This window comes from Salmo salar, chromosome 14, assembly GCF_965601325.2.
Source record: "Salmo salar chromosome 14, fSalSal1, whole genome shotgun sequence".
NCBI lineage: Eukaryota > Metazoa > Chordata > Actinopteri > Salmoniformes > Salmonidae > Salmo > Salmo salar.
This window is the reverse complement of record NC_138304.1, coordinates 99,252,627-99,271,097: the sequence shown is the minus strand read 5'-3', so window position 1 is coordinate 99,271,097 and position 18,471 is coordinate 99,252,627. Positions and strand designations below refer to the sequence as shown.

Below are 18,471 nucleotides of genomic sequence, written 5' to 3'. Positions count from 1 at the left end.
AATAGGACAAACACCAAATTGAGACTCTGCATGCTGAATTCTGCAAAAATATCCTCCGTGTACAACGTAGAACACCAAATAATGAAGAGCAGAATTAGGCCGATACCCACTAATTATCAAAATCCAGAAAAGTGCCGTTAAATTCTACAACCACCTAAAAGGAAGTGATTCCCACACCTTCCATAACAAAGCCATCACCTACAGAGAGATGAACCTGGAGAAGAGTCCCCTAAGCAAGCTGATCCTGGGGCTCTGTTCACAAACACAAACAGACCCCACAGAGCCCCAGGACAGCACCACAATTAGGCTCAACCAGATCATGAGAAAACAAAAAGATAAATTCTTTCCAATGTGTCAAGTAATTACAAAAATAACAGAGCAAAGTAGAATGCTATTTGGCCCTAAACTGTACAAAGTGGCAGAATACCTGACCACTGTGACTGACCCAAATTGAAGGAAAGCTTTGACTATGTACAGACTCAGTGATCATAGCCTTGCTATTGAGAAAGGCCGCCGTAGGCAGACCTGGCTCTCAAGAGAAGACAGGCTATGTGCACACTGCCCACAAAATGAGGTGGAAACTGAACTGCACTTCCTAACCTCCTGTCAAATGTATGACCATATTAGAGACACATATTTCACTCAGATTACACAGAATTCAAAAACAAACCCAATTTTGATAAACTCCCATATCTACTGGATGAAATACCAGTGACTCATCACAGCAGCAATATTTGTGACCTGTTGCCACAAGAAAAGGGCAACCAGTGAAGAACAATCACCATTGTAAATACAACCCATATTTATTTATATTTATTTATTTTTACTTTTATACTTTAACCATTTGCACATCATTACAACACTGTATAGAGACATAATATGACATTTGAAATGTCTTTATTCTTTTGGAACTTCTGTCAGTGTAATTTTTACTGTTCATTTTTTGTTTATTTCACTTTTGTTTATTATCTACTTCACTTGCTTTGGCAATGTTAACATATGTTTCCCATGCCAATAAAACCCTTGAATTGAAATTGAGAGAGAGAAAGAGGGAGAGAGACAGAATGAGGCCGGGAGTTGTATGTCTTAGATAATGCTCTTGGGGAGTATTAAGAACAAAGGCATCATGACGAGGGCTGTGACGGTCATTGGATTTTGGACGAAGGTAATTTGGGGGGAGGGGAGGAGAGGTGGAGAGGAGGGGGAGAGGGGGAGCGGAGAGAGGAGAGGAAGGAGAGAAGGACCATATGTCCACTCAGGTATTCTCAGGCCCCTCTGATACTATAAAACACACATCGACTGTCAGCCATGTAGTCTGGCTAAAACTGCCTGGTCAGTTCGTCCGTCTATCTATTCATCCATCCACCCAAACTGCCTGGTCAGTTCGTCCGTCCATCTATTCATCCATCCACCCAAACTGCCTGGTCAGTTCGTCCGTCCATCTATTCATCCATCCATCCAAACTGCCTGGTCAGTTCGTCCGTCCATCTATTCATCCATCCACCCAAACTGCCTGGTCAGTTCGTCCGTCCATCTATTCATCCATCCATCCAAACTGCCTGGTCAGTTCGTCAATACATCCATCCACCCAGGTCAACAGTCAGTCCATCCATCCACCCACCCACCCACCCATCCATCCATCCATCCATCCAGGTCAACAGTCAGTCCATCTATCCATTCACCCAAACTGCCTGGTCAGTTCGTCCGTCCATCTATTCATCCATCCACCCAAACTGCCTGGTCAACTGTCAATACATCCATCCACCCACCCATCCATCCATCCACCCACCCATCTATCCATCCATCCATCCATAATAATGACAATTACAACAATACTGAATGAACACTTATTTTAACTTAATATAATACATCAATAAAATCAATTTAGCCTCAAATAAATAATGAAACATGTTCAATTTGGTTTAAATAATGCTGGAGAAGTGTTGGAGAAGAAAGTAAAAGTGCAATATGTGCCATGTAAAAAAGCTAACGTTTAAGTTCCTTGCTCAGAACATGAGAACATATGAAAGCTGGTGGTTCCTTTTAACATGAGTCTTCAATATTCCCAGGTAAGAAGTTTTAGGTTGTAGTTATTATAGTAATTATAGGACTATTTCTCTCTAAGATTTGTATTTCATATACCTTTGACTATTGGATGTTCTTATAGGCACTTTAGTATTGCCAGTGTAACAGTATTGCTTCCGTCCCTCTCCTCGCTCCTACCTGGGCTCAAACCAGGAACACATCGACAACAGCCACCCTCGAAGCAGTGTTACCCATGTAGAGCAAGGGGAACAACTACTCCAAGTCTCAGAGCGAGTGACGTTTGAAACGCTATTAGCGCGCACCCGCTAACTAGCTAGCCATTTCACATCGGTTACACCAGCCTAATCTCGGAAGTTGATAGGCTTGAAGTCATAAACAGAGCAATGCTTGAAGCACAGCGAAGAGCTGCTGGCAAACGCAGTAAAGTGCTGTTTGAATGAATGCTTACGAGCCTGCTGCTGCCTACCACCGCTCAGTCAGACTGCTCTATCAAATCATAGACTTAATTATAACATAATAACACACAGAAATACGAGCCTTAGGTCATTAATATGGTCGAATCCGGAAACTATCATCTCGAAAACAAAACGTTTATTCTTTCAGTGAAATACGGAACCGTTCCGTATTTTATATAACGGGTGGCATCCATAAGTCTAAATACTGCTGTTACATTGCACAACCTTCAATGTTATGTCATAATTACGTAAAATTCGGGCTAATTAGTTCGCAACGAGCCAGGCGGCCCAAACTGTTGCATATACCCTTACTCTAAGTGCAATGAACGCAAAATGACACAATTTCACCTGGTTGATATTGCCTGCTAACCTGGATTTCTTTTAGCTAAATATGCAAGTTTAAAAATATATACTTGTGTATTGATTTTAAGAAAGACATTGATGTTTATGGTTAGGTACACGTCGGAGCAACGACAGTCCTTTTTCGCGAATGCGCACAGCATCGATTATATGCAACGCAGGACACGCTAGATAAACTAGTAATATCATCAACCATGTGTAGTTAACTAGTGATTATGATTGATTGATTGTTTTTTATAAGATAAGTTTAATGCTAGCTAGCAACTTACCTTGGCTTCTTACTGCATTCGCGTAACAGGCAGGCTCCTCGTGGAGTGCAATGTAAGGCAGGTGGTTAGAGCGTTGGACTAGTTAACCGTAAGGTTGCAAGATTGAATCCCCAAGCTGACAAGGTAAAAATCTGTCGTTCTGCCCCTGAACAAGGCAGTTAACCCACCGTTTCTAGGCCGTCATTGAAAATGAGAATGTGTTCTTAACTGACTCGCCTAGTTAAATAAAGGTGTAAAAAAATTATAATAAAATCGGGCAAATCGGTGTCCAAAAATACCGATTTCCGATTGTTATGAAAACTTGAAATCGGCCATTCCGATTAATCGGTCGACCTCTAATCCAAACTGCCTGGTCAACTGCCAGTCCATCCATCCATCCATCCATCCATCCATCCATCCATCCATCCGGGTCAACTGCCAGTCCATCCATCCATCCATCCATCCATCTGGGTCAACTGCCAGTCCATCCATCCATCCATCCAAACTGCCTGGTCAACTGTCAGTCCATCCATCCATCCATCCATCCAAACTGCCTGGTCAACTGTCAGTCCATCCATCCATCCATCCGGGTCAACTGCCAGTCCATCCAAACTGCCTGGTCAACTGTCAGTCCATCCACCCATCCATCCATCCATCCATCCAAACTGCCTGGTCAACTGTCAGTCCATCCATCCATCCATACATCCATCCATCCAGGTCAACTGTCAGTCCATCCAAACTTCCTGGTCAATTGCCAGTCCATCCATCCATCCGGGTCAACAGTCAGTCCATCCATCCTAACCAGAGGAAGTGGGTTGGACCATGTCTAAGGACTGGAGACCAAGCCATCTCAGGCTTTAGTTCAGTGGGGTAGGTTTAGTAAATCGCAAACATCTGCAGCTCTAAAACATTCAGAGAATGCAGAAAAGGCATTGTGCAATATTACAGTGGCTGCTGTGGAGCGTGCGTGCTCCTGTGTGGTGCATACGAACTGGGCGTAGTGCTATGTGAATGAGCATGGGGTGAACCTCTGCTGCAAAGAGAGAGAGCGAGCGAGCGAAAGGCTAGTGGCCAATCCTCAGTTCTGGGAGATTCAGGATTACATTGACATAGGAATGCTCCTCTCCAATCACATGTGAAGGCACAGTAAATTGATTGTATTTCTTGTCAACGAGTGTCATGGTGTGCTGGTTCATTGTGGAGAACACCTATGAGCTTGTCATCATGTGTCCTCTTCCATACTAGGGCTGTGACGGTGTTGGAATTGGAAGTTACTCTAATTGGCCAAGCAGAGGTCACGATTCTGTTGGTTCACTTGTTTACATGGATATGATTTTTTTTTTTAAGAGAAAAAAAAGTGTTTAACAAGCCATTACACAGTTCTTATGGCATTATGGTTGTTCAGGCTTTACTTATAAATCTTAAAATAAAAAATTAAAAAATGAAGAAATGCCAAGTTGGAGAGGATCTGTCCCATCTTCGTATCGACAACAACAACGGAGTCCAAATCCAGACATGTGCCTACCTTGTCCGAGACTGATTGCTTTTCTGCATGTAAAAATGTTATCATACAGATCCGACGCACATAACCATTCAAACGAAGTCGGATGGGGTTTTTCTCCCACTTCCCACTAAATATTCACATAACGTCCCAAACCCTGCTGCTGCGGTCATAACGTCCCAAACCCTGCTGCTGCGGTCATTCGTCCCAAACCCTGCTGCTGCGGTCATTCGTCCCAAACCCTGCTGCTGCGGTCATAACGTCCCAAACCCTGCTGCTGCGGTCATAACGTCCCAAACCCTGCTGCTGCGGTCATAACGTCCCAAACCCTGCTGCTGCGGTCATAACGTCCCAAACCCTGCTGCTGCGGTCATTCGATGGCAGCAACATTGACATATTTTGGTCAAAAGAGAGGATGCCGTAATGAAATAACTAATATAGCCTTCGGAAAACAGGCCTTTTACAAGACTAAATCACGACAGGTGCGTTTCATTCTTATTGAAAGAGAGAGAGAGTCCAGACAGGCTACTTTAGGAAACTTTCTGAATGGACATATTGGCCTATAGAGAATCAGCGAATGAAACAAGGACATCCTGTAAAAACACCCGTCAAATCAAAGCCACCAGCGTATGTCAGACAAGTAAATATTTATCCTTTCCTAAAAACGTATTTTTTTTTAAAATTATTAAACTAGGCTTTCCTGAAAGTAGGCTGTAAGATAATTAATTGGCAAGGAAAGTATGAAGGGGACAGCTATGCAATAGTATGAAGCTGAAATTGAGGGGGAGAGTGTTGGAAAAATGTTTAATTCTGTGAGGAACTATTATATAATTTGAATGGATGTAAAAAATAAAATAAAAAATATACTTTGTTGACATGTCTGTGTGAGGTGAAGAAAAAAAAAATAACTCGGAATCCCAGCAGGGCACTAAGAAGCAGGCCAGGCCTCGATAGGTCCAATCCACCATCAGTCCTCCCCTCTGGCAGTTACTATAGACAGAGACACCACGGAACTGGACCATCAGTCCTCCCCTCTGGCAGTTACTATAGACAGAGACACCACGGAACTGGACCATCAGTCCTCCCCTCTGGCAGTTACTATAGACAGAGACACCACGGAACTGGACCATCAGTCCTCCCCTCTGGCAGTTACTATAGACAGAGACACCACGGAACTGGACCATCAGTCCTCCCCTCTGGCAGTTACTATAGACAGAGACACCACGGAACTGGACCATCAGTCCTCCCCTCTGGCAGTTACTATAGACAGAGACACCACGGAACTGGACACCACGGAACTGGACACCACGGAACTGGACACCACGGAACTGGACACCACCTGTCAGGCCATTCAACAGACAAAATGTCACCTGGGAAGTGTCTACGTGCATTGCTCCTAATATGTACCTACAGTGAATTCAGAAAGTATTCAGACCCCTTCACTTATTCCACATTTTGGTACATTACAGCCTTATTCTAAAACGGATAAAATTATGTATTTTTTCCCCTCAATCTACACACAATACCCCATAATGACGAAGCGAAAACTAGTTTTTAGAAATACATTATTTAAATAAGTATTCAGATCTTTTGCAATGAACCTCGAAATTGAACTCAGTTGCATCCTGTTTCCAATGATCATCCTTGAGATGTTTCTACAACTTGGGAGTCCACCTGTGGTAAATTCAACTGATTGGACATGATTTGAAGCCCAGATCAGTCTATATAAAATGTCCCACAGTTGATAGTGCATGTCAGAGCAAAAACCAAGCCATGAGGTCGAAGGAATTGTCCGTAGAGCTCAGAGACAGGATTGTGTCGAGGCACAGATCTGGGGAAGGGTACCAAAAAATGTCTGCAACATTGAAGGTCCCCAAGAACACCGTGACCTCCATCATTCTTAAATCGAAAAAGTTAGGAACCACCAAGACTCTTCCTAGAGCTGGCCGCCCGGCCAAACTGCAGCCAATATCTAAATTCCACCTGGGCTGGAATAATACATTATGGCCTTTTTCTTGCATTTCAAAGATGGTACAAAAAAAATATATATACAAAAAAAACAACATGTTTTTTTCTTTGTATTATCTGTTACCAGATGTAATGTGTTATATTTTCCTACATTCCTTGCACATTTACACAAACTTCAAAGTGTTTCCTTTCAAATGGTACCAAGAAAATGCAAATCCTGGCTTCAGGTCCTGAGCTACAGGCAGTTAGATTTGTCATTTTAGGCGAACATTGAAAGAAAAAGGGTCCGATCCTTAAGAGCCTCTCAAAGCACTTCATGATGACGGGAGTGAGTGCTACGGGGCGATAGTCATTTAGCTCAGTTACCTTCGCTTTCTTGGGTACAGGAACAATGGTGGATGTCTTGAAGCAAGTGAGGACAGCAGACTGTGATAGGGAGAGATTGAATATGTCCGTAAATACACCAGCCAGCCGGTCTGCACATGTTCTGAGGACGCGGCTAGGGATTTTGTCTGGGCCGGCAGCCTTGCGAGGCCTAACACGCTTAACGTCGGCCACGGAGAACGAGAGCCCACAGTCCTTGGGAGCGTTGATGGCACTGTGTTATCCTCAAAGCGGGCGAAGAAGGTGTTTAGCTTGTCTGGGAGCAAGACAGTGTCCGCGACATGGCTGGTTTATCCTTTGTCATCAGTGATTGTCTGTAGACTCTGCCACATACGTCTCGTGTCTGAGCCGTTGAATTGCGACTGCACTTTGTCTCTGTACTGACATTTTGCCTGTTTGATTGTCTTACGGAGGGAATAACTACACTGTTTGTATTCAACCATATTCCCAGTTACCTTGCCGTGGTTAAAATGCGGTGGTTTGCACTTTCAGTTTAGCCCGAATGCTGCCATCTATCCACGGTTTCTGGTTTGGGTAGATATTAAATAGTCACAGTGGGAACATCCCCTATACACTTCCTGACAAACTCAGTCACCGTGTATACAATGTTATTCTCAGAGGCTACCTGGAACATACAGTGGCAAGAAAAAGTATGTGAACCCTTTGGAATTACCGGGATTTCTGCATAAATTGGTCATCAAATTTGATCATCGAAGTCACAACAATAGACAAACAGTGTGCTTAAACTAATAACACAAATTGTATTTTTCTTGTCTATATTGAATACATCATTTAAACATTCACAGTGTAGGTTGGAAAAAGTACGTGAACCCCTAGGCTAATGACTTCTCCAACAGCTAATTGGAGTCAGGAGTCAGCTAACCTGGAGTCCAATCAATGAGAAGAGATTGGAGATGTTGGTTAGAGCTGCCCTGCCCTATAAAAACAGTCACAAAATTTGAGTTTCCTATTCACAAGAAGCATTGCCTGATGTGAACCATGCCTCCAACAAAATAGATCTCAGAAGACCTAAGATTAAGAACTGTTGACATGCATAAAGCTGGAAAGGGTTACAAAAGTGTCTCTAAAAGCCTTGACGTTTATCAGTCTACGGTAAGATAAATTGTCTATAAATGGAGAAAGTTCAGTACTGTTGCTACTCTCCCTAGGAGTGGCCATCCTGAAAAGATGACTGCAAGAGCACAGCTCAGAATGCTCAATGAGGTTAAGAAGAATCCTAGAGTGTCAGCTAAAGACTTACAGAAATCTCTGGAACATGCTAACATCTCTGTTGATGAGTCTACAACAGGTAAAAAAACACTAAACAAGAATGGTGTTCATGGGAGGACACCACGGAAGAAGCCACTGCTGCCCAAAAAAAACATTGCTACACGTCTGAAGTGTGCAAACGTGCACCTGGATGTTCCAAAATATTCTGTGGACAGATGAAGCTATAGTTGAGTTGTTTGGAAGGAACACAACACTATGTGTGGAGAAAAAAAGGCACATCACACCAACATCAAAACCTCACTGTAAAGTATGGTGGAGGGAGCATCATGGTTTGGCTGCTTTGCTGCCTCAGGGCCTGGACAGCTTGCTATCAGACGGAAAAATGAATTCCCAAGTTTATCAAGACATTTTGCAAGAGAATGTTAGGCTGTCTGCCAATGGAAGCTCAACAGAAGTTGGGTGATGCACCAGGACAACGACCCAAAGCACATACAGCTGAAGTCGGAAATTTACATACACTTAGGTTGGAGTCAATAAAACTCGTTTCTCAACCACTCCACAAATCTATTGTTAACCTGTTGAGGGTAGGGGGCAGTATTTGCACGGCCGGATAAAAAAAACGTACCCGATTTAATCTGGTTATTACTACTGCCCAGAAACTAGAATATGCATATAATTATTGGCTTTGGATAGAAAACACCCTAAAGTTTCTAAAACTGTTTGAATGGTGTCTGTGAGTATAACAGAACTCATATGGCAGGCAAAAACCTGAGAAGATTCTGTACAGGAAGTGCCCTCTCTGACCATTCCTTGGGCTTCTTGACTCTTTTTATTGAAAACTTGGGATCTTTGCTGTAACGTGACACTTCCTACGGCTCCCATAGGCTCTCAGAACCCGGGAAAAAGCTGAATGATGTCGAGGCAGCCCCAGGCTGAAAAACATTAGCGCCTTTGGTAAGTGGTCTATCAGAGGACAATGAGACTGAGGCACGTGCACGAGGCGACCCCATGTTTTTATTTTCTCTCTCTTTGAACGTAAACACGGTTTCCCGGTCGGAATATTATCGCTTTTTTAAGAGAAAAATTGCATAAAAATTGATTTTAAACAGCGGTTGACATGCTTCGAAGTACGGTAATGGAATATTTAGAATTTTTTTGTCACGAAATGCGTCGTGCGCGTCACCCTTCTTTACCATTCGGATAGTGTCTTGAACGCACAAACAAAACAGAGGATATTTGAACATAACTATGGATTATTTTGAACCAAACCAACATTTGTTATTGAAGTAGAAGTCCTGGGAGTGCATTCTGATGAAGAACAGCAAAGGTAATAACATTTTTCTTATAGTAAATCTGACTTTGGTGAGGGCTAAACTTGGTGGGTGTCTAAATAGCTAGCCCTGTGATGCCGGGCTATCTACTTAGAATATTGCAAAATGTGCTTTCACCGAAAAGCTATTTTAAAATCGGACATAGCGAGTGCATAGAGGAGTTCTGTATCTATAATTCTTAAAATAATTATGTTTTTTGTGAACGTTTATCGTGAGTAATTTAGTAAATTCACTGGAAGTTTGCAGGGGGTATGCTAGTTCTGAACGTCACATGCTAATGTAAAAAGCTGGTTTTTGATATAAATATGAACTTGATTGAACAAAACATGCATGTATTGTATAACATAATGTCCTAGGGTTGTCATCTGATGAAGATCAAATGTTAGTGCTGCATTTAGCTGTGGTTTGGGTTTATGTGACATTATATGCTAGCTTGAAAAATGGGTGTCTGATTATTTATTTTTCTAAAGATATAACGTTAGCCATGGAGAACTGCAAATGTTGCTACCGCTCTCAACAACATTGCTGCCCTGAATTTCAAGCGCTATTGACAAAGGTCAGTGGGGGAAAAGTAATTGTGATTGACTACTTTTAGGACGACGATCGTACCATGCTGGCGCTCTCTGACGCTGAAAATGAATCAGACCATGTGAACGAGAGAGACTTGACACAACGGGCCAAGCAAACTACACAAATAAAATGTTAACGACACAGGACGTCTTATTTAACGAAAGGGGCTGCAGTCTGCCGTGAAACGCTCAATGTATACGGGTAAGAGTCTAGCTACAGTTTCAGATATTATACGTTTCTTATTTTGTCAGAAAGTTGTTAGGATTATGGTTCATTGTTTAGCTTGCATGTCTAAAACAAAAGACTTCACCTCGCCAGATGATAAATTACCCATTAAGTTAACCAGGCGTGTCTGACGCTGACTACGGCCATCTATTGTATAATAACGCCAAAATATTTGTACCTGGAATGTGTCTTTCAGCATCAGTAGAACACACCTGACTCTCCTCCACCAGTCATACAAGGAGAATGGACTAATGCCTCCCATCAAAAAGAGAACTGGCCAAAGCAAGCACTTGCTCAGAGTGAGCGGTCTGTCTACCAGAAGATGGTTGCTGACTGCAAGACCACCTGTCAAGACCTGTAGTTGTCTCTGGAGGCCCTACTGAACCAGCAAGCAAAGACATCAGGATACATTACAGCTTTGACTTTGCTCAACAAGTAAGCAACATGTCCTCCTTTATACTGATTAAGGACATAGATGGATAGATAAAGACACAAAATATATGGGATGCAGGCAAATGTCTTTCACTGAGCTGTGTAAAGACCTAGTAAAATAAAGGTTAAATAAAGACTGACAGGGGTGAAAATTCATTTTCATTTATCTTAGTGTTATTAGGTTGTTTGCAGGTGCACTTTCCTTCTGACCCTATGCAGCCAGGTCCAATGTACCTTTTAACTCCTCGCAAGTGTGGCTTGTTAGGCGTCTGCTGTGAAGGAATACCACATCAAGTCAACTACTTGATTGATGAAGGCATGTCACATCAAGCAAAGGCAGCAGCGATGTCATCAACTACATGCACCATTTCTTCACCCGCTACGGAGTTGTGGAAACACGTGTGCACCTGAAATCAGACAACTGCAGTGGCCAAAAGTAGAACAAGTTTGTGCTCTGGTATTGTGCCTGGTGGACCATGCACAAGCTCCACCATAGTCTAGACTTCCTGATCACAGGTCACACCAAGTTTGCCACCGACCTGTGCTTCGCCCTCATCAATCAGCGCTTCAGGAAGACCAGAGTGAACACTTTGTCTGAGATTGCTGGTGTTGTGAAGGACAGCACTGTGACAGGGGTCAACATCTCACAGCTGGTTGGACTGGACAATGGTTCGGTGCTGGTAGAAAGCTATGGCTGGTACTTCAGGCAGCTGCCACAAATCAGACAGTACCAGCAGTATCAGATGAATGTCATGTTCATTGCATTGTATGAAGTTATTCTTCTTATCTACACTTGGGAGGTGAACTGATGTTATGCAAGGTTGTAATGTCTTCTCCATTTCTTTTGTTATTTCCTGTTTTACAGCTTCGATGCTCTGGAGCCTGGTGTTGTTGTCTCCAAGGAGCGTTCGGACTCAGTCAGGACCAGGTTTCAGCTGCTGCGCAACGCTGACATCCTTCCTCCCATTGATGGTCTGCCTGTACAAGCAGCACCTGGACTGGACACAGCTAAACAAACGTATCTTTTTGAGAAGATCAGGGAGTTTTGCGACGTAGAGGCTATGGACATCACATGCCCTGCACCAAAATCAAGGGCAGGACAGAAACAGGCTCTCCGAAAATAGATTCCCTTGTTCATGCGTGGTTCGGACAGACCAGTTCATCACTGGGGGGAGAGTTCCCAGTCATCAGCACTATCTGCCGTTCCTCTATCCACATGACTCTCTCCTAACACACACACACACACCATATGTTGCTGCTATTATTATTAATTATTTTATCCTGCTGCTCAGCCACTTTACCCCTGATTGTATGCATATAACTACCTCATCTATCACTGATATGGATATTGATATTGTTATTGTACATACTGTATAACTACCACATCTATCACTGATATGGATATTGATATTGTTATTGTACATACTGTATAACTACCACATCTCTCACTGATATGGATATTGATATTGTTATTGTACATACTGTATAACTACCACATCTCTCACTGATATGGATATTGATATTGTTATTGTACATACTGTATAACTACCACATCTCTCACTGATATGGATATTGATATTGTTATTGTACATAGTGTATAACTACCACATCTCTCACTGATATGGATATTGATATTGTTATTGTACATACTGTATAACTACCACATCTCTCACTGATATGGATATTGATATTGTTATTGTACATACTGTATAACTACCACATCTCTCACTGATATGGATATTGATATTGTTATTGTACATACTGTATAACTACCACATCTCTCACTGATATGGATATTGATATTGTTATTGTACATACTGTATAACTACCACATCTCTCACTGATATGGTTATTGTTATTGTACATACTGTATATTCTGTAGTTCTTTCTCTACTGGCATTGACACTTGTTATTTATATTGACATAATTTCTGATATTGCTACTATGTAAGTAACCATCTGGCTGTATTGTTTACACCTTCTGTGGAGACCCGTCCATTTAGCAAGATGTGGCTGGGGGTTATAGCATTTCTTTCACGTGACCCATCAATTTATACAAGTGTCATCTAATATAAAAAAATAAAAAAATGTTATATGTGACCACTTTGTTTACCTGGTTGTTTACCTGGTTGTTTACCTGGTTGTTTACCTGGTTGTTCCTTGCTGTAGGCTACTACTGTTACCTATTAGTCTTCATCTTTACTACACTACTCACTCTGTTTAGCACATGACCTCACATGTGAATCCTTAATGAAATGGGTGGGGCTGAAGCTTAAGAGGGTGTGAACAATGCTGAATGGGTGGTGACAAAGAAGTGCTCTCCAGTAGGTGTACCAAAACATTCAAGGGCCATTTTCTCAAAAGTGGGGTTACAAGTTTAGCAACTTTCAATGGAGAATTATTTTCCCATTGTTCCTCAAATGCAGTGTATGATATACCATTTTGTAGCTCTGTCTCTATGCTTTTATCCAATGTAAAAAATACAAAATAAAAAATGTTGCTACATAAGACTGAAACAAGGAAGTCGGTCACATTTCATTTGTGGGGGGTAAATACAGCAAATATATTTATAAAAAAGTCACCTTGTTCTAGAGAGATTTATAATTATCAAAACGTCACACCAGGGTAAAGCCTACACGAAACACAGCCCTTATTCGAAGTGTATCTAAAATCCCCTATGGGAAAAATAAATGGTGGAAAAACAAATTGGAACCATTTCCTTGTTTTACCCACTAGGTTTTATGGGTATTATGACTCATACTGTGGTACTCTTTAAAAGGCACCAGCAGCATTACCAGCCTCAGTCTGTACACAGCTCACCGAGTGAGTCAATCTCAGTCTGTACACAGCTCACCGAGTGAGTCAATCTCAGTCTGTACACAGCTCACCGAGTGAGTCAATCTCAGTCTGTACACAGCTCACCGAGTGAGTCAATCTCAGTCTGTACACAGCTCACCGAGTGAGTCAATCTCAGTCTGTACACAGCTCACCGAGTGAGTCAATCTCAGTCTGGACACAGCTCACCGAGTGAGTCAATCTCAGTCTGGACACAGCTCCCCGAGTGAGTCAATCTCAGTCTGGACACAGCTCACCGAGTGAGTCAATCTCAGTCTGGACACAGCTCACCGAGTGAGTCAATCTCAGTCTGGACACAGCTCACTGAGTGAGTCAATCTCAGTCTGGACACAGCTCCCCGAGTGAGTCAATCTCAGTCTGGACACAGCTCACTGAGTGAGTCAATCTCAGTCTGGACACAGCTCTCCTGGTCACTCTGCATCCAGTAATCTGCATCCAGTAATCTCTCCCCCTCTCCTCCCTCCATCCATCTCTCTCGCTCTTCTCTCTCACTTCCCCTCCCTCCTCTCTCATCTGGGATGACTCGGCATCTTCACAGAAGCCGACGCCTCCCCTTCTCTCCTCTAGAACAATTAGGAGCTATAAATTTGGAGAGCAAAGTAAAAACATTTCAAATCATGAAGAATAAAATTAATAAAAAAGGACAGACTGGATCGGATCTTAAAATCAGTACTTTTGAGAATCTTTGTGAATCCGGGCCCCAGATCAGTACTGTGTAAGGAACTCGCTAGGGGATACGGACTTCAGTTGTAATTGGACTAGGCTCAAAATCCCACCCTGGCCAATGTAATTACAGCATTATCCTGTTTCCACATCTGTGTTTCTGTCAAACTGTCATTCTCTTATTGTTCCCTGTAATAGAACCTATCACCCTCAGGGAAATAATAGGATACTGTTAGAGCTTGATTATAGTTTTATTTCACTAGATCTTCTGGAAAGTCCTGTGACCTTTACTCCATTGCAGCCCTGGTGCAGCCTGAGACTTTTTTTCCATAGGCTTAAACACTGTTGGTTATACTAGGGAAGGTAAACGAAACATCTTTAAAAATACACCACACAAAAAATGTAAACGCAACATGTAAAGTGTTGGTCGCATGTTTTGATTTGAAATAAAAAAAAGTATCCATTTGCAGAATGCATTTCTCTCAAAGTTTGGGTACAAATTAGTTTATATCGCTGTTAGTGAGCATTTCTCCTTTGCCAAGATAATCCATCCACCTGACAGGTGTGGCATATCAAAAAGCTGATTAAAAAGCAATATCAATACACAGGTGCACCTTGTGCTGGATACAATAAAAGGCCACTAAAATGTGCAGTTTGGTCGCACAACACAATGCCACAGATGTCTCAAGTTTAGGGAGCGTGCAAATGGCATGCTGACTGCAGGAATGTCCACCAGAACTGTTGCCAGATAATTGAATGTTAATTTCTCTACCATAAGCCACCTCCAATGTCATTTTAGAGAATTTGGCAGTACGTCCAACCGGCCTCACAACCGCAGACCGTGTATGGCGTCCAGTGAGCGAGCGGTTTGCTGATGTCAACATTGTGAACAGAGTGCCCCATGACGACAGTGGGGTTATGGTATGGGCAGACATAAGCTACACACAACGAACACAATTGCATTTTGTCTATGGAAATTTCAATGCACAGAGACACTGTGACGAGATCCTGAAGCCCATTGTCGTGCCATTCACCTGCCGCCATCACCCCATGTTTCAGCATGATAATGCACGGCCCCATGTCGCAAGGATCTGTACACAATTCCTGGAAGCTGAAAATGTCCACGTTCTTCCATGGCCTGCATACTCAGACATGTCACCCATTGAGCATGTTTGGGATGCTCTGGATCGACGTGTTCAACAGCGTGTCCCAGTTCTCACCGATATCAAGCAAATTCACACACCCATTGAAGAGGAGTGGGACAACATTCCACAGCAGGCTACAATCAACAGCCTGATCAACTCTATGTGAAGGAGATGTGTCACGCTGCATGAGGAAAATGGTGTTCACACCAGATACTGACTGGTGTTCTGATCCACATCCCTACTTAAAAACACCAAACCCAAAACAGTAAGGTATGTGACCAACAGACGCATATCTGTATTCCCAGTCATGTGAAATCCATATATCAGGGCCTAATTTATTTATTTTAAAATGTACTGATTTCCTTCTATGAACTGTAACTCAGTCAAATCTGACATTTTAGCATGTTGCGTTTAAATTTTTGTTCTGTATTAGTTGTAATGTGGACGTAACCAGCATCACCTTCGGTGTCTGATGCAAGGATTCATTCCATGGAGTATAAACCCAGACAGTTATGTCTGAACTATGAGGAGATACATTTAGCAAAGAAAACAAAGGCCACATTCCAGCATTTTCCAACAGATATGACATTATAAACACACGCCAAACACTGCAGGCCCCCCACCCCTCCCCCATCCTCTAGGCGCTCTAACAATGGGGTCCTCCTACTACCACTAGCCGACAGGGCAACAAAAAAACACATCAAACTGAATGATATCCAACTCAATCCCAGTACATTCATTACATTAAGAGTCACAATATAACGTATTACTTGTATTAAACGTTTTAATTCAAGATTATTCGCCGTTTTTTTTCTTCTTCTAGCTAACCGTCTGATCAATCGTGTCTGGACAGCAGAGCTACCTAACGCATGGTATTATTAAGCCCTTTCCCATTCAATAAAGTGTCCCACTACTCAAAGAAAACACTACATTTTAGACCAAATTACTGGTAGATTAGTGGGCTATCTGTTTGAATCAGATTATCTCCGTTTTAATGAGATTACAACGAGTCCGCCCAGCTTCACAGAATAACACAGTCTGGTGGTGACAGCTCGTTATTCCTGATTAGCTTCTCCTTTCTTCCTGGCTAGTTAACTAAAATGTCCCCAACACTGAGAATAAACATCCCTGGCTAGCAAACTAGCTACATCCTATCAGAAAAACCCCCCATATATAATCAAAAAAGAACTACGTTAGTCAAACAGGGTCCAAAAGCCGGATAGGGGGTTTTATCAAGGGACCACAGTCTGCTGTGTCCATCGCTGCGGTCTCACCTTGTAGTTGCTGGAGTTGACCCATCCCGTCAGCTCATCTATGGTTTTATCCAGTCGGGGTTTGTCTTGTTCCACATCGGAGGACCTCTGCGGGTCGTTCAGGTAGTCTATTAAATCCTGCCCGACCTGCAGCCTGCGGGTAACGTCTTTCTGCAGAACCTGCTGATATAAATACTCCATGTTGTCATGCTCCTCCATTGAGCAGGCGGTGCTGTGCGGTCAGCACCGGGACCGGACAGAATAACGGTACCGGTTGGTTGGTTTGCAGGGTTTGGATGGAGGAAAAAAAGGTTCACTCCGGTCAGGTGTTAATTCTGAGCCGAGGACAGTTGGCAATAAAACAAAACGCCTTTCAAATTAGCTTGGCAAGCCCAATCACTTTGTCTAAAAAACACACACACTGGCTCGACTTTGATTTCAGAGGATAACAGAGAATGTTGCTCTCTGATAGCTACTGTAACAAGCAGTAACTTTACAAAAGTTTGTGAAAAATTACAAAAAATGTGCGGTAAAACCAACCAGGTCCCATGTATTTATTGACCCACAACAACACAAGGAAGCTAACTGGCTAAGCTAACGAATGTAGCGTTAGCTAGCTACACACATCATTGGGAACAACTAGCTAATAGCTAACAAGCTGAAGGAAGCAACGTTAGCTAGTTGGCCACAGGCCTGACACCTTGTTTCGTTTCGGTTTTATATTCCATTATATGATAGTCTCTCTCTCTCTTGTCAAACACTAAAGTTGCGCCAAAACTCTGCTTTCTCTCCCGCGGTTCTTGCTGGCTACTTTTAATCCGGGAATAATCGCCCCTACTACAGCTGTGTAGCTAAACCCTCCCCCGCTGAAAACATGCGCCCAGCCGGTGACTGCGGTTTACTGGTAGGCCTGCCGCGCAAACCAGCAGTCTGACGAACGCGGATGGGGTCCTTCGCACGGTTGCCAGTTGTTTTCATTTGTTTAACTATCTAGCATTAAGGAGACTACAAAACAGGGAGTGTTAACTTAGAATTCTTTCTAAAGACACTAAATTATTTTCTAGACACACACCAAAAAAAATACCCACAACTACTGTGCATTTAATTTGTCTACCACAGGAGGTTGGTGGCACCTTAATTGGGGAGGACCGGCTCACAGTAATAGCTCAAACAGAATGATATCGAACTCAAAACACATGGTTTCCATGTGTTTTATACCATTCCATCTCAGCCATTATTATGAGCTGTCCTCCCCTCAGCAGCTTCCTGTGTCTTCTAAATGTTGCATGAAATTGATTAACATTTCAATCTCCCCTCGCCCCTATTTCAAGCTGTTTTCACATATGTTCCCCAGAAATTACATTTAAAAGGTCATACTTTAAAAAAGGTACAATCTGGAAAATGTGCACATGCAGCCCCTAGCCCTTGATCATGACTCTCTGTTCCATTACACACACACAAAGGTCATTGGACGAAAGCGTCTTCTGTATGGGGGAGTTTTGTTAAGAGAAGCGACACTTGGTCTGAACATTAAAACGCATCGCTTGCGGTACGGTTTTAGAAGCACAAAGGACCTGATCTTTCATCTCAATGGGAAATCATTTAAAAGGAGAAAAAAAAGGTTAAAATTGATACACAACCTTTATAGGGTTATGGTTCCCACACTGCCATATTTCCATGTTACTGCACTTGTTTACGGACAACAGACAGAAGACAGAGTGGACTACCTGTGCTAATTACTGTTGCCGTCTGTCGCCGAACACCTGTGGGTAAGCGGAAGACAGACGCCACAAACTTGTCCCTGA

General features: G+C 42.6%; 1 protein-coding gene across 26 annotated transcripts in view; it reads right to left on the bottom strand.

Moving 5' to 3' along the window:
- LOC106592465 (CLIP-associating protein 2) overlaps positions 1 to 17,702 on the bottom strand; it is a 129,636-nt gene extending 111,934 nt beyond the window's left edge. For 10 of the 26 annotated variants that reach the window (XM_082961301.1, XM_082961305.1, XM_082961303.1 and 7 more), the window contains exon 1: positions 16,688 to 17,701. In XM_082961301.1, coding sequence (XP_082817427.1) covers positions 16,688 to 16,885 — 198 coding nt within the window. In that variant the 5' untranslated portion in view covers positions 16,886 to 17,701. Of the gene's footprint in view, positions 1 to 16,687 lie in introns of all 26 variants that reach the window. The other 16 variants (XM_082961316.1, XM_082961310.1, XM_082961317.1 and 13 more) reach the window with 6 other exon arrangements.
- Between the last annotated feature and the right edge of the window lie 769 nt (positions 17,703 to 18,471).